This window comes from Bos grunniens, chromosome 1 (genome assembly GCF_055505025.1).
Source record: "Bos grunniens cultivar Pamir isolate PY7600 chromosome 1, Bosgru_T2T1.0, whole genome shotgun sequence".
Lineage (NCBI taxonomy): Eukaryota > Metazoa > Chordata > Mammalia > Artiodactyla > Bovidae > Bos > Bos grunniens.
In genome coordinates this window covers 156,070,209-156,091,297 of record NC_141165.1, presented here as the reverse complement: position 1 = coordinate 156,091,297, position 21,089 = coordinate 156,070,209, and the positions used below count along the sequence as shown (strand labels likewise).

General features: G+C 47.0%; 1 protein-coding gene and 1 long non-coding RNA gene across 3 annotated transcripts in view; both read right to left on the bottom strand.

Moving 5' to 3' along the window:
- Positions 1 to 681: 681 nt before the first annotated feature.
- On the bottom strand, positions 682 to 12,378 carry LOC147380381 (uncharacterized). The gene is made up of 3 exons (XR_015168770.1): positions 11,641 to 12,378; positions 2,633 to 2,807; positions 682 to 1,491 (listed from the first exon to the last, which is right to left on the bottom strand). It is a non-coding gene; the product is annotated as an uncharacterized LOC147380381 (long non-coding RNA).
- Positions 12,379 to 16,953: 4,575 nt separating this feature from the next.
- The window catches only part of MRPS6 (mitochondrial ribosomal protein S6), a 65,890-nt gene continuing 61,754 nt past the window's right edge, over positions 16,954 to 21,089 (bottom strand). For both annotated transcript variants that reach the window (XM_086413931.1, XM_086413939.1), the window contains exon 3: positions 16,954 to 17,516. In XM_086413931.1, the coding sequence (XP_086270057.1) occupies positions 17,327 to 17,516 (190 nt within the window). In that variant the 3' untranslated portion in view covers positions 16,954 to 17,326. The remainder of the gene's footprint in view (positions 17,517 to 21,089) is intronic.

The window sequence follows — 21,089 nt, the reverse complement described above, 5'->3', positions numbered from 1 at the left end:
GAGTGTAAAATGTAATTCCATTGGTCACAGGCAAAAAACCATCGCAGTGCAGAATGACTAATCGGATGCTACACTTTTTTTCTGCAATCAACTACAGGAGGAAAAAAAAAAAAAAGACAAATGGAGTATTCTTTGATGTGTTCCTTCCCCTGTGCAATTCAAAACACAAGGTGGTAGAGTAATAGAATTACAGACGCCATAATGGAAAAAGACACTTCACTATCACGAAGCAGTATTATTCCATCCAAGAAAGAAAACAGGGGGCTAGAGAGCCTGTGCCTCTCCCTTTCAAAACCAAACAGTAATCAAAAGCAAACAGGTTCAAAAACACAACAGAGATAAAACTGGAATTTGCAGCTGTGAAGAGGGATGCCCCTGGGGGTGAAAGAGCCCCCACACAACGAATGAGCAGAAGTGTGGCGTTTTGTTTTATTCGAGACAAGACTATGAGGGGCTCGGACCCCAAACACTCCACAGTTGGGTCCCGCCGTGTGACACGACATCTGAGCCTTGGACCGGGGTCAGGTGAGCAGCCCCACCGTGGTGGGGGAGGAGAGTGTGGGGTCACTGCATCCTGCATGACACCCAGCCCTGCAGGTCCGAAGCCCGCAGGAGCTGTGTGTTACCTTCTAAGGCCTGAAAGGGTGGGTCAGTGTCTCCTTGAGAGAGGGAGGAGGCTGCTTTCTTTTTTTAATTTTGTTTACTTTTAAATTTATTTATTTCAGTTGGAGGATAATTACTCTACAATATTATGATGATTTTTGCCATACATGCATGTCCTCTCTCCTAATCCCTCTCTCACCTCCCTCCCCATCCATTCTTCCAGGTTGTCACAGAGCACCGCCTTTGGGTTCCCTGCGTCATACATCAGACTCCCACTCAGAGAGGCCTCGGTTCAGCCCAGTCACTCAGTCGTGTCCGATTCTTTGCGACCCCATTGCCTGCAGCACGCCAAGCCTCCCTGTCCATCACCAACTCCTGGAGTTTACTCAAACTCATGTCCATTGAGTCGGTGATGCCATCCAACCATCTCATCCTCTGTCATCCCCTTCTCCTCCCGCCGTCAATCTTTCCCAGCATCAGGGTCTTTTCCAATGAGTCAGTTTTTCGCATCAGGTGGCCAAAGTATTGGAGTTTCAGCATCAACATCAGTCCTTCCAATGAATATTCAGAACTGATTTCCTTTAGGATGGACTGGTTGGATGTCCTTGCAGCCCAAGGGACTCTCAAGAGTCTTCTCCAACACCACAGTTCAAAAGCATCAATTCTTTGGCTCTCAGCTTTCTTTATAGTCCAACTCTCACATCCATACGTGACCACTGGAAAAACCATAGCTTTGACTAGACGGACCTTTGTCGGCAAAGTAATGTCTCTGCTTTTTAATATGCTGTCTAGGTTGGCTATTGCTTTTCTTCCAAGGAGCAATTGTCTTTTAACTTCATGGCTGCAGTCACCATCTGCAGTGATTTTGGAGCCCAAGAAAATAGAGGCCTAGAAAGTGAAAATGAGCGTGTTAACCACTCAGTCCCATCCACTCTTTTGCGACCCCATGGACTATAGCCCGCCAGACTCCTCTGTCCATGGCTGCAGAGGCCGAGCTGAAGAATAGGATTTCAGAGGCAGAGAGGTTCAGGGGAGGTTAAGGTCCTCATGTGAATGTGGGGGAAGGTGGCTGCTGCTCACGGGGGTGAGGGGGGAGAGCAGAGGGTGGCCAGGAGCCACTCCTCTGTCTCCTCCAGGCACAAATACTGGAGTGGGTGGCCATTCCCTTCTCCAGGGATCTTCCTGACCCAGAGATGGAACCCATGTCTCCTGCATTGCAGGCAGATTCTTCACTGTCTGAGCCACCAAGGAAGCCCGCTGGCCGTTTCCTGAGAGAGGCCTAGAAGGAGATGTCAATGCCATACAAGGCAGGCTCCAGGCTTGCCTGTGTCTCTGCCTCGGGGCAGGGCAGGCAGGGACCTTCCTCGGACACCCTGCCCCTTGGGTCACCTGCGTAATTTGTACGATGCTTAAGCCTCTCAGGGCTGACCTCCTTCCCTCCTGCCCTCACCCTGGAAGCTGTTGGCACAGCCTGAGTTGTTGGTTCCTCAGCTCACCTGTTCTCTCCTAGACCCTCGATGGCTCCCCTACAGAGCTCTGCCACGACCCTGCTCCCATGCCAGCCCCACTCTGTTTTAAGGGGCCTTTCCTTGGCCCCCTCCATGGAAGTCATTCTCTGGCCATGGCCGAGGCCTGACCCTCCTCCATCCTGGTCCCCTCCAGCATCCCAGGACCGGTGCTCCTGTCGCCACTGCCGGGCTCTGTTACCGTCAGGGAGGAGCCGTCACGGGTAGCTTCTTTGGCTCCTGGACACCCTCTGCCTTAACCCCTCACCCCAGTGAGCGGCAGCCACCTTCTCCTACATCAGGACCTTAACCTCCCCTGAACCCCTCTGCCTCTGAAATCTTATTCTCCAGTTTGGCCTCTGCATCCACCAGGGTTCTCACTCCAGGATCCTAATCGTCCTGTCGCTTGGAATTCCCTCCTTTTGATTCTGGCAGCACCAACTTCACCCACACTCAATCCTACAGACCTCGCTCTCAGCTAGCCTCAGTTAAGGCTGGAAAAAATCCAGTCATCTTTTGCTCACCAAGTATTGGCTCATCATCAATTACACAAGAACTGACGAATCCTTCTCCTTCCAATAATGACCAGAGAAACCTCTATACAGAGAGAATCAGCATTATGCTCTTAAAGTTGTTCTCCTAGCGGGACTTCTCTTTCCTCTCAAAGTATTCATCTTCAAAAAGCGAAGCCTGTGATTCCTACAAAGACATAAAAGGAACACATGCCCAAGATTTATTTAACTTGTGAAAATGAGCCAATCAGTAGGATAGAAAAGATGGTGCAAAGGTCATTGGTGGACTTTCCTGACCTTTAAAAACAAAACAGAATGTCAGAAGGATGGCTGGATCATTTGATAGATACTCTACCAAACTGATGAATGCCCTAGATGAGAAGAAAACCATAACCTTTGTGGTTTTCATTTCTAAGGGACAGAAATGGACAAGTTAATATGTCCCACTACTGTGTCTGGGTTTCTCAACTAGTAAATGGTGACAGAAGACACAGATAAATTCCCTCAAGAATTAAGTGATTCCTGGGTGAGCCTGTCCAACAATGCCCCTAGTTGACATGGGGAGGGCATGCCCTCTTGCCTTATTTCTGAGGGTTGGGTAATTTTTCTTGACCATCTCTAAAAGAAATTCTGAACTAGTTATCTCAAAATCTCCACATTTATTCCTTCTTGAACATAAGAAAATTAAAAAAAAAAAATCCTAAGTGCATCACTCACACTCCATTGGGCTCTTGATGACCAAACAATGGTTGTCACTTGGTGGAGTTTCCAACAGCGTGGCTCAGCAGGGGACTGGCATGCTGGCAGCACTGGCATCACACAGATGGCCAGCAGCTCCCCCAAGACCAGTCCTGGCCAAGAGCACAGACACTGCACGTCCCAGGGCAGGTTGTTCAGGAATGGACTCAGTGAGCTTATACTTTCATGGAGACATCATAGGATTGGAACTTCAAGGAACCTTCTGGAAAGTCTCCCCCAGATTTTCTAGGATGGATGGTGTTTCCTATATTTAGTTCTCCCAGGACTGAGTGAGCCCACAGTCAGGTCAGCCCAGGCCAGGCTCTCAACAGCCTCCCTAGCGAGGATCTCTTCTTCAAACTCTCAACCAATTCCAGGCCATTTCTTCTTCTGCCCTCTGTGCAAATGATTTAGAATTGATCAGTGGCTTCATCTAAAACCTCCTGACTTACTTAAGCTTTTTAAGCCCCAATTTCTTTTATGCTAAATAATCCAAACTGTTATGATCCTCTTAATTCTGTTATTAGCTGTGCTTTGCTGAGCCCTCTTGGGTCTCTTCTAAGACCTGGAAGAGCCTAATAAAGCTCCCAGGGACCATGACTTCACAAACCAGGTCTACTATCCCCTGTGACATACGAGCTTTCTCTAAATCACATGTTTGCAGAAAACATGGGAAAGTTGCTGTGATGACCCCTTGGGTTGTTTCTCCTGCTGTTTTGCTTGCTCTTTGTTGTTATTGGTAATATTTCTACTGTGTGCTTCAGCACATAACGACTGTTTTTTTTTTTTTTTTTTTTCATTTAGCAATTATAGTTAGCAGAAAGAAGAAAATTAGAAATACCATCATGACACTTCTCAGAGGCACCTGCTGCTGGTAGGTTGGTACTTAGCACTTCAGGCTTTGTTGTTATTGTTGATCAGTCAACTCTTCTTGTCAGACTCTTTGCAACCCCATGGACTGCAGCACACCAGGCTGCCCTGTCCTCCACTATCTCCCGGAGTTTGCTCAAATTCATGTCCACTGAGTCAGTGCACTATCTCACCATCTCATCCTCTGCTGCCCCCTTCTCCTTTTGCTGTCAATCTTCCCCAGCCACAGGGTCTTTTCCAATGAGTCGGCTCTTTGCATCAGTGACCAAAATATTGGAACTTCAACTTCAGCATCAGTCCTTCCAGTGGATAGTCAGGTCTTTTACCCTGATCTCTTAAGACAAGATCAGACCGGACTAGACTGCTCTTAAGCACCTTTTTTCATCCAGTAACAGCCGGGGTCCTACGCTCTCCCCCTGGTCGGGGCTGTCTCACTCATTTAGGGCTGTTGAGTCACCATCGCTACAACCCAATTTAAAACAAAAGCAGCTCCTAGTCTCGGAATCAGTCATAGCAGCAGTTCAGATTGGCTTAGGGGTCAAAATAAAATGAATCTACCAACACTGATTTATTTAACCTGAAGAAAAGCCAGCCCAGTAAGTGGGGGAAAACACCAGCAAACGCTCAAGACCTGGGCTGACATATTTATTCAAACCCCAAACTCTCCTTTGTTCTGTCTTCTGAGTCCACCCAGGTTTACATGAGAGACCTTCTCTGGGGCACTGTGGCCCCCACAGTGGGTTTTCTAGGCCGCCATGTAAGGGTCCCAACACGAGCACCGGCGGATCATTGCTGTTGTTCTAGACAAGCTTGCCAAATGCCTACCTGGTCCTTCTTTATGGATGACCCCCATGCTGGTTGCTGTTCTTCCAAATTGGTGCCAATCTAATGCCCTTTCTGTGCTCAAAATTATACCAGACACTGATTTCCTATTATTCCTATCAATATATATTGATATTATTAATACTGACCCATCCATATATTTATTACTATCTTTGTAAAGCTGTTTCTCTTTTTTGGTACAATTCTACTTTCATGTTAAGCTTCTGTATCTAAGACACCACTTCATCTTACCTTCATTGAGATATCACTAATATTTTCCCATGCTGTTATATGTTTTTAATGGTGGCATAGTAAGTTGATAGGGCCTCCCTGGTGGCTCGGGGGTAAAGAATCCACCTGCTATACAGGAAACCCATGCAGGAGACGGAGGATGAGATGGTTGGATGGCATCACTGACTGGATGGACATGAGTTTGAATAAGCTTGAGGAGTTGGTGATGGACAGGGAAGCCAGGTGTGCTGCAGTCCATGGGGTCGCAAAGAGTAGGACACAACTGAACGACTGAACCGAACTGATCCAGGACAACGCGAGTTCAATCCTTGGGTCAAGAAGATCCACTGGAGAAGGAAATGGCAACTCACTCCAGTATTCTTGCCTGAAAAATCCCATGGACAGAGGAGCCTGGTGGGCTACAGTCCATGGGGTCGCAAAAAAGTCAGACACGAGTTAGCAACTAAATGACGAATAAGTTGATACACGATTTAGCAATATCCTACAGTAGAACATTCAGGTGATTTTCAACATTTTGATTTTATCAAAGAACAATGTGGTGACTCTCTGTGTCAAGCATGATTCAAAGTAAATGCTCACAAGTGGAATTGCTCGGCCACAAGCCATGCATTTATTGGTGGCTTTTGTTACCTACTGCCAACTCACTCTTGGTAGGTCATGATTTTACATCTATTTTGCTGGACTCATCCTTATCCAGTTTTGACCAATCCATTCTTCCCCTGAGACATATGGGCGACAGGGCCATTGAAGCTGGCTCTCGGGATGGGAGGTTTCAAAGTCTAGGACACTAACTTTAGATCCCCATGTTCTCTTGGAAAATTCCTCTTCGTTCATCCAACCGCAATGTTCCAGGCACCACTCCATGAACCAGCCAGATAAAATTCATACCCAACAGAGCTTACATTCCGTCTGGGAGGAGACAGTATGTGTGTGCTCAGTTGCTAGGACTCTTTGCAACCCCATGGACTGTAGCCCGCCAGGCTCCTCTGACCATGGGATTCTCCAGGCAAGAAAACTGGAGTGGGTGGCTCTTTTCTTCTGGGGATCTTCCTGACCCAAGGATCGAACCTGGGTCTCCTACATTGGCAGGCAGATTCTTTACCATGAGCTACCAGGGAAACCCAAACAACGCGTATATCAGATGGCAAAGTAAGCACAGTGGTGAAACATACAGCAGGGGAAGGAGGAGGGGAAAGCAGGGGTGTGAGCTGCATTTCAAAGAAAGGTGGTCAGGAAACAGCCCATGGGGAAGGTGATGCTCGGCCAAGCCCTCAAGGAGAGGGGGTGCTGTGCCCCCATCAGGACTGGGCACTCCGATCGTGCACACACAAGACATGTGGTCTTGAGACAGTCGCTTAACTCCTCTGTACCTGTGTTTTCTCCACATGGCGTAAGGATGTTAAGAGATTAAATAGAATGAAGTAAGTTAATGTTCATAAAATACTTGGAACTGGCATATAATGGGGCTTCTCTGGTGGATCAGACAGTAAAGAATCTGCCTGCCAGTGCAGGAGACCTGGGTTCTATCCCTAGGTCAGGAAGATCCCTTGGAGAAGGAAATGGCTATTCACTAGAGTATTCTTGCCTGCCAGCAATTTCACTACAGCTTTGTTTGAAACACTATAAATTTAGACATGCCAATTAAGAGGCAAGTGGCCACAGTTCTCTGCAGTCACACAAGGCACCTGATATAACATAAGAGATCAATGAACTAGATCTCCATGACAGGGCACAAGATGATACTGTTGAAGGAAAAAAACCATGTTGCTGAAGCCTCCAATATCCAGTCAGTTCATTAAAAATCTAGTTGGTTCATTCAAAATCCAGAAAGCAGTATTATGAAATTATGATAATATATATGTACATATGGGATTCCCTGGTGGCTCAGAGGGTAAAGACTTTGCCTGCAATGCAGGAGACCAGGGTTCAATCCCTGGGTCAGGAAGATACCCTGGAGAAGTGAATGGCTACCCATTCCACTATTCTTGCCCAGAAAATCCCACTGACAGAGGGTCCTGGCAGGCTACAGTCCATGGGGTCACAGAGTTGGACACAACTGAGCAACTGTGTATATACATATACATATATATATAGTAAAACATAAAAGATGGATATAAATAATACATACTGACTTGAGAATGATGGCTACTTCTTGGGAAGGAAGGAATAGATGAGAAGAGATACAAAAAAAAAAAAGGACTTCAACTATATCTAATATTTTGTTTCTTGAAAATAAAAGACCTGAAAGAAATACAGCAAAAATACATCCGTTCAGTCTGAGTGATAAGGACCTCAAGTCTGTTATAGTATCTTCTGTTCTTTTAGGGATGTTTGAATTTTTTTCAAGTAGACTATTTCTAGTGTATCAGTCCATGTACAAGTTTTAAGAAAGCAAACAGCATATGGATGGTGCCATAAAGTAAGGGCAATCATGATTAGAGCATCATGTTTCACCGCAATGGAGATTCAACCCAGAACCATCATGGGATGAGGAGGGATAAGGGAGCATTAAGTAAACAGAGATTCCCTAGCCATTTTGCAAATCAGACTATGTAACTTGTTCCACATTATTGTATTTACACTTGGAAAGAAATAAATGGAAGGGACTTCTCTGGTGGTCCAGCAGTTAAGAATCCACCTGCCAATGAGGGAGGCACAGGTTTGATCCCTGGTCGGGGAAGATCCCACATGCCTCTGAGCAACCAAGCCTGTGCCCCATAACTACTGAGCCTGCACTCCAGGGCCCAGGAGCCGCGACTGCTGAGCCTGCGCTCCAGAGCCCGGGAGCCACGACTGCTGAGCCTGTGCTCCAGAGCCCGGGAGCCGTGACTGCTGAAGCCCTCACAATCTAGAGCCCGTGCTCCACAAGAAGAGAAGCCACCACAATGAGAGGCCTGTGCACCACAGCTAGAGAGGAGGGATTAGGGGGGATAAGGGATAAGGGATAAGGCAAGCTCCCCACTTGCCACAAGTAGAGCAAACCTGCACAAAGACCCAGTGCAGCCAGAAATAAATAAATATATATATATATATATATATATTTTTTTTTTTTAAGAAATAAATGGAAGAGGAACAAGCTTTCAGAACACTGGCTGTAACTGCCTACTTAATAAATTCAGCACCTTTTTGCAGTTGTTTTAAGGTAATTAAAACGTATTTGATTCAGAGGATGTGATGAAAACCCTTGAGATATCATAGAGCCCAAGGAAGGGGGCAGGGGCTGCTCTACTGCTGATCTAATTATCCCTTTTCATGGCCTTAACTAAACCCACCAAATTGCCTGCTTCTAAGGCTGAGACACAAATGGACAGTGTCCAGGCTTTTGCTGGCCACATCGCCAAACCCTTCTGCCAAGGTTCTTTTCTAAGTGTTCCTTTCAAAGAGCGGGTCCCTGGCACACGTAGATGTGTGGCGCTCTAGCGGATGGGAGCTGGTGAAGGAGAATGCAAGTGTGATGAGAAGGGAAGGCAGGACAGTGAAAGATGAGCCAGACACACAGAGTAAGAACAAGGGTGGGAATAAAAATCTTCATTGCAGATAAAAGTTGGAGAATTACTGGACGACCAAAGAGGTGCTCAGCAGAAAAAGCACAAACCCGCATCAAATACAGTCCATTCTCATCGTCCATGATATTTCTGTCATATAAAGTAGCTGCTAGTGCTAATTTAGAGAACTGGAAACCTCTGTTCCTAGGGCAAATGCAGGGCTAGGCTCCTGTGAGCCTTTCGTCACAACAGCTGTGTCACCCACCAATAGATAACCTTGCTTTATGTGTGTTTCATTTTAATGGCATCTTCGTAGGAGTAGTGTTCGTCATTCAGTCGTATCAGACTCTTTGCGACTCCACTTACTGTAGCCCGCCAAGCTCCTCTGTCCATGGGATTCTCCAGGCAAGAATACTGGAGTGGGTTGCCATGCCCTTCTGCAGAGGACCTTCCTGACCCAGGGATCAAACCTTGGTCTCCTGAATTGCAGGTAGATTCTTTACTGTCTGAGCTACAAGGAAGTCCCTTAATGACATCTTACTTAATACATGTTGTTGATCCATATATAGGAAAAGAATTCCCCCCAAAAAAGTGGATATACAGAAACGTATAACTGACTCACTTTGTTATATACCTGAAACTAACACAACATTTTAAGTCAACTGTATGCCAGTAAAAGTTAAAACCAGAAACATTGGACAAAGCCAACAGCACTATAACTTGGGCCTGAACAAAGCCAACCTAACACACACATTTTTTCCATAAGGCACATCCCAGCCTTTTTGTGCTCAGGGACACTAGACAGCATTTCTGCATGAATGGTAGGTGGAGGGGACATTTTACACAGGAAAATCACAACACTAAATTGACTGAGGAAAAGACACTTATTCACAGCATAAGAGCTGAAGCAAGAAGTCACCTGGTCATCCTTGCCTGGGAACAGACACATTGGGAGACTCAAAATTTAAATTCATAAAAACAGAATCTTTGAATAATGAACCCCCTTCGTACCTCCCTCCCCGTCCATTCTTCCAGGTTGTCACAGAGCACCGCCTTTGGGTTCCCTGCGTCATACATCAGACTCCCACTCAGAGAGGCCTCGGTTCAGCCCAGTCACTCAGTCGTGTCCGATTCTTTGTGACCCCATTGCCTGCAGCACGCCAGGCCTCCCTGTCCATCACCAACTCCTGGAGTTTACTCAAACTCATGTCCATTGAGTCGGTGATGCCATCCAACCATCTCATCTTCTGTCGTCCCCTTCTCCTCCTGCCTTCAATCTTTCCCAGTAACAGGGTCTTTTCCAAGAAGTCAGTTCTTCGCATCAGGTGGCCAAAGTAATGGAGCTTCAGCTTCAGCATCGGTCCTATAAATGAATATTCAGGATTGATTTCCTTCAGGATTGACTGGTTGGATCTCCTTGCAGTCCAAGGGACTCTCAAGAGTCTTCTCCAACACAATAGTTCAAAAAGTATCAATTCTTCAGCACTCAGCTTTCTAGGGAGAAAGCAATGGCAACCCACTCTAGTACTCTTGCCTGGAGAATCCCAGGGACAGAGGAGCCTGGTTGGCTGTCGTCTACGGGATTGCACAGTCGGACATGACTGAAGCGACTTAGCAGCAGCAGCAGTAGCAGCTTTCTTCATGGTCCAACTCTCACATCCATACATGACTACTGGAAAAACCATAGCTTTGACTAGACAGACCTTGGGCAGCAGTTAATAGTAGCAGTTACCCTCCATCCAAAAAGCGAAATCTCATCTTCCACAAAGAGGTGCGTACACTTTGGGATCCACAGGGACACACAGTGCTCCATCCAAGTCAGATCAATACGAGTTTATGGACACAGTGGTCTCCCACTTGGCATGGAGAGCTCAAGAACCCATTTTGTATTAATACAATCCTCACTTCTGGCATTATCCACTAGACAATGCATCCTTGTCTTTTCCACTCACAAGGCAACTACAGCTTAGAGTGAAATCTCCGGGAAATGAAGTGAAATCATAATTCCTGCCAAAGAAGGGGCAAGCTTAGCCCCAAGTGTTCTGGAGAAAGGGGTTCAATTGCAATACGCAGATGACAACTCTGCTCCCTTGCAGCACCCCAAAGGTCTCGAGGACTCTGGACACTTGGTCTGGCTTCAGGAGCTCGACTTTTGCTAATCTCCCTGTTGGGTCAAGAGGAGCTGGAAGCATACAAGGTTATCAAGCTATTGCTGCTGGTACTATAAACAGGAAATCAACCCTGTATTCATTGGAAGGACTGATGCTGAAGCTGAAGCTCCAATACTTTGGCCACCTGATGCGAAGAGCTGACTCATTGGAAGAGACTCGGATGCTGGGAAAGGCTGAAGGCAAAAGAGACAGGGGCGGCAGAGGATGAGATGGTTCGATAGCATCACTGACTCAGTGGATGTGAATCTAAGTAAACTCTGAGATAGTGAAGGAGAGAGGAGCTTGGTGGGCTGCAGTCCGTGGGGTCACAGAGAGTTGGACACGACTTAGTGACTGACCAACAACAACTATAAGTTTAGGGGCTGATTTAGGTAGTTATGGGGCAACTCTCCCAAAACCAGACCTCACCACCACCCAGGGACTTCCTGGTCACACCATTGTCCTCCCACGTACTAATGGGATGCCTCGCATTTGTGTTTGGGTCTAAGTCATGTGCCTTAAAGCTTTGTTCTCAGAGCCAAAAAGAATGCTGGCAATTCAAGTGCAGCCAATGGCCATGCTGGCCTCAGAGGCTCCCTTGGCTGTTTCCCTGTGGTCAAGTACAGCGCCTATTCTGTCTAGAATTAGAGCGACAGCCCCACCGAACCCCCTGGCAGGCTACGGGAACAACAGGCATCCTTACCCGAAGACGAAGAGTGTGCAAAGAAGAGGCCTCTGAGAAACTCTCCCCATCTCTGCATCCCACCAGTCAGCAGGTTCTTAAGTCGCTGACTGAACACCCCAAGCCCCAGCAGACTGGGCAGTGGGATCTGGGCCAGGGCCGGACAAACTTGGAAGGACTCTTCAAAAGCAGCTCATGCAATGGAGGCTGAAAGAAGAAACAGTCCGTGATCACACAGTCCATGCGGGTCTCTAAGCCCAAGTGCTATGCTCATTCCACTACTACGTTTGCGTTTTCTCCACAGTGACAAACAGTCTCGCAAACAGACCTGGACACCTGCTGCCACCGGCACCATGGCAGCCTGTTCCCAGGTCCACTCTGCTGCTGGAGGACACCCGGAAACCTTGCTCAGCCCTCTTGGTGCTTCTCCGTGAGGAACTGGTAGAATCATGTCTTTCTAACCAACGTGTGGGCACCATGTGGGCTGGCCCATCGCGAGGCTCATTGCATAAGAATATGCGCAGGACTCATTCTTGGCTCTTGGAAGTCGTCCCTTCAGTTCAAGAGACCCTTGGCAGCCATGAAAGGCCTCTCCACCAGCTGATGGCAACTCGGACCCTCCCTGAATCTGCAGGGTGTCCCGCACCCCACGCCTCTCTTGCCATCACACCACACCTGCCCGCTCCCAGGTGCTTCCAAAACACATTTTTGGCACCTCCCATCTCCACCACCCCTGCTCCATACGAGACGTCCCGTGCCTGCTCAAAGGCCATCTTTGCTGGAAAACTACCCCACCCCCACTCCCTGGACTAAGGAATCCAGTTCTTTGTTCGTATAGCACTCAGTTTGCATCTCATATCAGGGCGGAATAATTTCCACCTTCCCCAATCCGTGACAGCCTCGAGGTTAGGGTCACGGCCCACTCATCTTTGTATCCTGCCCAGGGCAGCGCCTGCCCTGTGCATCGCCCATACACACACCCCTCGGGGAATGCGGAGAGGAAAAAGCTCTGTGGGAAATGACAGAGCAGTTTGGAAAAAACAGGACAAAAGGAGGCCTGGTCTCCAGGGTACACACTAACTTTACTTCCGACGTTCTCAGGACTTCCCTTTGAAGACCTGAGATTAAAGCAGGTCCCAGGAGTCCCAGCTCCACTCTCCCTCCTACAGGGATGAAGCCAGGGGCCCTGGTCTGGTGGCGGGATGGGAAGGGCCCGGGGCAGAGGTCATTCAGAGCACAGTCTGGGCTGCAGACTGGCAGTGTCCACCTCTGGAAGGGTGTGGCGTGCCCAAAATGGACGTTCAAATGACCAGTCCCACCTCTTCCAGTAATCATCTCGGGGTGTGTGTGCGCACACGCTTAGCTGCTCAGTTGTCTGATCCCACGGACTGCAGCCCACCAGGCTCCTCTGTCCATGGAATCTTTCAGGCAAGAATACTGAAGTGGGTTGCTATTTTCTTCTCCAGGGGATCTTTCCCACCCAGGTAATGAACCTGTGTCTCCTATATTGCAGGCAGATTCTTAACCTGCTGAGCCTTTGGGTCACCTCGGAGGAGTCACTTATCTTAGCACTTGGGTGCCCCATCTGCAAAATGGGTATAATATGCGCCTTAGGGTGTTGAGGAGGGTAAAGGAATAATGCCCACACTGAGCTTTTGCTGAAGCTGTGTCTTGTGTCCCTCAGCTGTGTCAGGATGGATGGATCACTGCTCTTCTGGAGTAGCTCATGCTTCCAACACCTCTTATCATCAGCATTTCACCTTCATCAACACAAACCTGGTCTTTCAGCAAAAGGCTCGCTTGGGCTCAGTGGTTCTTCCTTGCGGACATTTCAGGGTACAGGACTTGATTGTCTCAAGCTCAGATGCTTGCCCAGTGCTTCCCTGACTCATGTCTCTGCGAAGCAGCTTCCAGGGCACACCTGGGACTAGCTTTCTGGCCTACAGTCTCCCTTTCATTCTCCACCTTCCTGAGCCCACCTCGTGCAAAGAAAACAAAAACAAAGAGCAGAGCTTCAGAAGTTCAATCCTGTTCAAAGTGGACCACAAATAGGGTGACAAGTGTGAGAAAGAGGCCCCCAGAGGCAGCTTTCCAGAACTGTGGAGTCACCCCAAGGCCTGGCTTCTTTGGCTTCTGCAGTTCAGTTCAGATGGCAGACTCCTATCCCTTTGCATTTATTCTCGAGGGTGTCCCGTCAGCCTCCCAGATTTGGCCCGACTCCTCATCACACCCCCTCAGCTCACAGATCCAGGTGTCTGCAGGTGCTGCGCCCTCTGCCGGAACCACCACATCACGTGACTCGCTCCATATCCCGCGGGTCTCAGCGCCCCCCGCCCCCTCCCACCCACATCCTCTGCCCTTTCCCTTCGTGGCAGCGCCCACAGTTCTCTGCCTTCCGAACTATCAGTCCCCAGGACCGTCTTGTTCACTGCTCCATCCCCAGCACGCCGCAAGTCACCATCCACTGAAGGAGGCCGGCCACCCAAACATCGCCCCTGCCCACCACCCACCTGAGCAAGAGGACGCCCCCCAGCCCGGGGACGACCTGCACATGAGCCCTGCCGCAACGGGCAAGGGTCGCCCTCAGCGCTGAGAGTCCAGCTATGAATCAGCACCTGGGGGGGCAGGGGGGCGGCGGCAGGGAAGGGACAGTGGCTTCATTCCGGAGCTTCCGAGGAGGGGAACTGGCACACGCACGGCTGTCCTACTTAGCCAGCCTCCTTCCGAACACTTTCTAAACTGTGCCGTGAGATTCCGCACACCTGGTGACCTGGAATGCCCAACAGCATCCATCCATCTTCCTGGGGACCAGCAAGTGCAGGAAAAGGAAGTGGCAGTACCACCCCCAGGCCCCAAGGGTGGCTGCTTACCACCTGCGTGGCACGTGGCACACGCTCACCCCAGAGTGCCTTGTTTATAACCAGAGAGGACAGACAGCCTCCACGCTACCAGACGGATAAGACGACATGGTGTCAGGGTCCCCAGCTCAAGATCTGGGCAGTCACTCGGAAGTTGCAGGGTCAAGGTCAAACCTCTTGGGAGTCTTGTTTCCTCATCCAGATAACAAGGGTACTGCTGCTCTATCAATGAGCTGAAGAGGCTAAATGAGGTACAGACTGTGTGTGTGCAGCATGGAGCACACACGTAACAAAAATGCTCTAGGAAAAAGCAAGCTTGCACCTCGGTCATGAGCACCTGAGTGAATCTGCATCGAGACCCAGACCATTGGTAGAGAATCTGTGCTCCCTCCAGCCTTGGCTGAGCGCCTGCACTCTCAGGAAATTCCGAATGAAACAGGAAGTAGCCCATTTTCCCAGATAATCTCTACTTTATCCCTTTTATTTCCAGTGTCCAGTTCTTAATGACCCTCTTTACTGAACTATTGCTCTTCAAAGAGACTTTTTTTATAGCTTTTTATGCCTCTGGAGGAAGTGGAAGTTGGCTCTTTTAAGAGAAAGCCACGTGAGGAATTCGAGGATCCAGGGCAGCATCACGGAGGGAGGCAGCCCCAGGCGAGTTCAGAGCTGGGCGAGTCAGGAACCTGTTTGCTCATCTGTCAGTGCTTCAGCATCATCGTGGTTAGAAGAGGCAGAGGCCCAGTCCCCACCCTCTCCACTCCTACCAGGATCTGTCTGTAGAATCAGTACAACCGGAGATCTATCTTGGCAACTGACGCTTCTCCCAACAACCTAGGTGCAGAAGCTTTGGGTTGTGGGCAGACACCCTGTGCAGGGCCCTGCTCTGGGAAGATGGAAAGGCTGGGCAACTTCTTCCAAAGCACCAGCCGCTGGGAGGAGATACAGAGACTATTCCATCTTCACCCATCCTCACTCGCCACGGAAGGTATCCCACTGCCAGGGAACCTGGGGCCTCGGCTCGCCAGGCCTGGGGCAGAGACCAAGGAAGTCAAGGTGTAAGTTGCTCACACATGTTCTACTCTTTGCGACCCCAGGGACTCTAGTTGGCCAGGCCCCTCCATCCATGGGATTCTCCAGGCAAGAATACTGGAGTGGGTTGCCATTTCTTCTCCAGGGGATCCTTCCTGACCCAGGGATCGAACCCGGTCTCCTGCATTGCAAGTGAATTTTTTGCCGTCTGAGCCACCAGGGACGTACGTGCAACTTGGTGAAGGAGAATTCTCAGACTGGGCTGTAAATTCAGGCTCACAGAACAGATTCTCTGGGACTGACCAGACATGAAATCTCAGTTGGTCTCCTGATCGGTTTTCTAGTAGGTTGAGAGAAGAAGGGCTTGAGGCAAATTAGAGCACGCCTGCTGTGTTCTCGTCTGTCATTTGCCTCCCTGCCAATGTAGTCAGCCGAGAAGTCAGAATGCTGGACGCTGACTTCATTTGCTTCTCAGCTTTGCTTTCTCTGGCTTGGTATTATTTATTCCTTTATGTAAGTTCTACTAAAGCTAACCACACAGAATATACAGGACACCCAGGTAAATCTGAATGTCAAACAGACACAAATAGACAATGCATCATTTTTTTTTGGTATAAGTGTATTACCATGTAATATTGGGGGCATACTTAATGTGAAAGCTGACTTGTCATTTAGCTGAAATTCACATTTAATTGGCCATCCTGCATTTTTATTTGCTAAGTAAATTAATTCAATCAATTTCAAGCAAAGACTGGTTGCTTCTAAGTCTCAAAGTATAACATTTCAAAAACCCAACTTCTCCTCTGCCAACATAAAGAAACTCTTCAAGCTCGTGTTTTTATTTTCAGGATGTTTTTTGTTTTTTTTTTTTTAAAAGGTCTATAAGTATCAAATAAAAACAACAACAAAAAAGATGCATCTTCTAATAAGTGCCCAGACTTAAGAGTTCAGCGTGCCGCCGGCCACAGGCACTGGCACCAGCTAGCACTTCAGGCATCTCCAACTCAACTGCAATCAGCCTCCAGGCCATCAGGGTGGCGGGGAAAAGCGACGGGGTGTAGAATTCAGAGGTGATGACTTCCCCAAAGAGGCCTGTGGGGCTGAGGGGTGGGGAGCGGGCAGTGCTAGTGGCAGAGGAACGACAGGATGCAGGGCCACCGCCAACTGCCACCTGGCATGCGCCCCTTCCCCAAGAGTAGCACCTGCCACAAGGATGAGCAGAGGAGCAGGCACTGCCCAGGGGTCAAGGAGCAGACGCACCCCACCTGCCCGTGCCCCGGCTTCTGCCAGGCTTGAACCTGGGCTCCTCCCAACACTACCAGCAGTCTGGGCGGACTGGAGCTGTGTCTGAGGCCTCAGCTGGTGCACAGTGCCATGGAGGGCCAAGAGGCCAAGGGTCTTTAAAAAAATCACACACTTTCACTCAGATCGAAAGTGACACATATAATACAGTGGTCTTAAAATTTTATTTTGCATGGGTGTATACAGTGTGAATAATGACCATGCAATCCAAAGTAGTTTTTATGAGCTTTGCTCTTCAAACTGGGGTTAGTGTTGCTGTTGGGCAGGAAGTCCTCACTGACAAATTATACTCATGAAGTGAAAGCAAGGAGGACGTGCTGGTGCCAAAGATTACCAAGTGGCCCTAAGGAAGTCAGCCCCCAGTTCTCACAGCAAAGAGGACCAAGAGCTAAAAGTACCTCTGGAAAATCCAACAGCGCCAACAGCACCCTCAGATATAAAGATTAAGCCTGTACACTATCTATCCGTGGTGCTCAAAAGTGAGAGAATTAAACAGGAGGCTAAAGTGTGGTGCCTTCTCACTTCCTCTTCTTGGTGGAATACAGCTTTTCTTCAAGTGGCACCGGGACGATCCCTTCACATTCTTTCACTTCCTGGGTCAGAGGGTGTTTTACAACATTTGGTCTAATCACATCAATGTCTCTAGACAAGTGCTCCATTATGCTTGCAACAGTTGTTGTTGGTGCATAAAAGTCCACCAAGAAGTACCTGCAATAAAATAAACATGTGTGAACGGCTGCATTCGGAAATACAGCGATTTCACAATCTTGGTCAATGTTTTCATTTTATGTCTCCCCACATAAAGACATCAACTACCCACAAATACCCATCTTTGTCACAAAAGAAACTGCCAGCGGACCAGTTAAACACAAGTGCAGCAGCATGCCCAACCTCCCTTTCCCATTCACTCTACTGAATTTTCCAAACCATGAGTTGACACTTTTTGTGAAAACACCTACAAGTCTTCTAATTTTCCACAGAATTTTACAAGTGACTTGATGCACCTATGAGAACCATGAGCCATATTCACAAACCATGAGCCATATTCACAAACAAGGAGAATGATTAAGAGAGGCCTAAGACTCATCTATGGAGAAGGAAATGACAACCCACTCCAGTACTCTTGCCTGGAGAATCCCATGGACGGAGGAGCCTGGTGGGCTACAGTCCATGGGGTCGCTAAGACTTCCCTGGTGGCTCAGATGGTAAAGCGTCTGTCTACAATGCGGGAGACCCAGGTTCAATCCCTGGGTCTCATGGACCCAGGCTACAGTCCATGGAGTCGCAAAGAGTCGGACACGACTGAGCGACTTCATTTACTCACTTAGGACCCATCTAGGCCATTCGGTACCTTCAGGAACTGACAAGGAACAAAAAGAAAATAACTTGAATCTTGTGGTGAGAGAAAAGAATTTAACATTCATCTACTCAGACCAGACTAACACAGATAAGGATCTCTTACAGCTCACTGGTCTTAAAAGATCAATAACTTTATCAGTGGTTGTCTGTACACGGATACAAAGGAAGAAGCGCCTCTATTCCCTGCCCACCCCACCCCTCAGTTCTAAAAATTTAAGCCTCCCTTGTGCTGTTTAGTTTGGACCACAGTGCTGTTAAACGGACAGTTTTCAGGGTGGTATTTCAGAATTCTTCAGTGTTCCAGCTGGCTAAGATGACCTCTGACATCACTTACTTGGTTCCGGCCACACTCTCCTCCCAGGCATATTCCTATCCAAGGTCTCTGCAGGCGCTGTGCCTCTGCCGGAAATGCTCTTCGCCCAGGTCCACACGGCCCATCCCTCACCTTCACCACATCTCGGTCCAAGAGTCACCTTGTCAGAGAGGCCTGCTGCCCCACCCACCTGGCCTCGGTTGCTCTCCCCTCCCTTTCTGAACGCTGTGGTTCTGTTACCCCCACCCGCACCTGATCACCACCGACAGTGTGTTTGTTTACAGTCGGCCTCACTGCACTAAAACAGAATGGCCCTAGGAAGGAGGGCTTTGTCACTACACCCCCAGCACCCTGAACACAGGCTAACACACGTCAGATCCACAGTAAATACCTCACCGTGATGTGTTAGCCTGAAGGGTGGAATTCTCACAGAAAGCAGGAAACACCAAACTGAAAATGAACAAACTCAGCAAGGAAGAAAGTTATTAGACAAACTATGGCATTTTGTGTAATTCTACACAAACTCAGCGTTCAAAACTCGTAAGGAAACTTCCTAACTTCACGTGTGACCATTCACAAGCTTAGTGGGAAAGTCAATCAAGTAAAAATAATTAAAAGTTAAAGGACAGAAAAACATATCATGCAAAAACACTAATCAAAAGAAAGTTCAAGTAGCTACAGTAATATCAGACCAAGGAGACCAGTGAACAACAACAAAAAATTACCAGGGGAAAAAGCAGACAATACAGAAAGATGGGTGCCCCAAGAAGACACAACAATCCTCCATGTGTACGTAGAGGTAACAGTTTCAACATACAGTAAATAACAACTAACAGAAATGAAGAAAAGAGACAAGTCCACAACTAGAGCTGAAAACTTCTAACATGCCTCTCAGTGACTGACAGATCTAGTACGCAGAACATCAGCAAGGATACAGAACAAGCGAACACCACTCAACCAACTGGATCTGATATTTATTGAACCCTCCACCCAACAACAGCAAGATATTACACATACTTGTTCTCAGGGTGTATAAAACATTTACTAAGGATGACCATATTCTGGGCCATAAAATGAGTCTCAGTAAATCTAAAGGGACTTGAGTCATGCAGATCTTGAGAAAAATCCCCCAAACACATAGAAACTAAACATGCATCTAAACAACCTATGGGTCAGAGAAGAAATCAAAAGGAAAATTACAAAGGACTCTTGACTGAATGAAAATAAAACAACACATGAAAATTTGGAGAATGCCACTAAAGTAGTGCTTAGGAATAAATTTACAGCACTAAACATGTAGGTAAGACAAGAATAAAGATCTCAAATTAATGATTTCAGCTTCCACCTTGAGAAAATGGGAAAAGAAGAGCAAATTAAATACAAAGTAAGACCAAAAAAGAAAATAAAAATCAGAGCAGAAACCTCTGAAACACAAAAGAGAATATCAGTGAAACCAAACACTAGCTCACTGAGAAGATTGATAGAAGTGATACAACTCCAATCAGATTGATTAGAAAAAAGAGTTAAGATACAGATCACTGATATGTGGGAATAAGAAAGGTGAAATGACTACAAAGTTTACAGATACTGAAAGGATGATAAGTGAATATCATAAAAAATATTTTACAATAAACTTGATGACCTAGCTGAAATTTCTTGAAAAAATACTATCAAAACTCACTCAAGAAGGAACAGATGACCTGACCAGCCCTGTATCTATCAAAGAAATTAAATTTGTAATTTAAAATCTTCCCATAAAGATTACAGGCACAAACAGTTTCACTGGTGAGCTCTACCAAATATTTAAGAAAAAAATATCAATTCTGACACAAACTGATCTGGGAAGTAGGAAAACACTTTTGAACTTGTCCTAAGAAGTCAGCATTACCCTGGAATCAAGATCAGACAAAGACACTTTTTTAAAAAGAAAAGAAAAACAGACCAGTGTCCCTCATAAACATAAATGAAAAAATTCTAAATAAACCTCTAGCAAATTGACTACTATAATAAATAAAAAGAACAATATATCCTGACCAAGTAGGATTTAGTTCAAGAAGGCAAGATTGGCTTAAACATCTGAACATGAATGAAATCAATCATATTAACAAGCTAAAAAGCCATGTGATCACTCCAATAGATGCAAAAAGGCAAAACCCCATATCCATTCCTGATAAAACCCTCAGCACACTACAGAAAGATGGAATCTTCTATGACCTTATATAGAGCATCTGTGGAAAACCCCACATCCGACATCATACTAACTGGTCAAAGTCTAGGTGCCTTCCCCCTAAGAAAGGGAACAAGCAAGAATGTCTACTCTCACTGCTTCCATCCAACATTTTACTGAAGTGCAAAAGAGTAAAAGGCATCTAGATCGATATGGAAAAAGGAAAACCATCTTTTTGCAGATGTCATAATTATGTGTACAGAAAAATCTGAAGCTTATAAAAAAGATATCAAAACTCTAGTTTAGCAAGATACAAGATCAATAAACAAAAATCAACTGTATTTCTATATACTAGCAACAAATAACCAGACCTTGAAATTATAAATGAAATATTTAGCAATAAATCTGACAAAAGATATGCAAGACTTCTACACTGAAATTA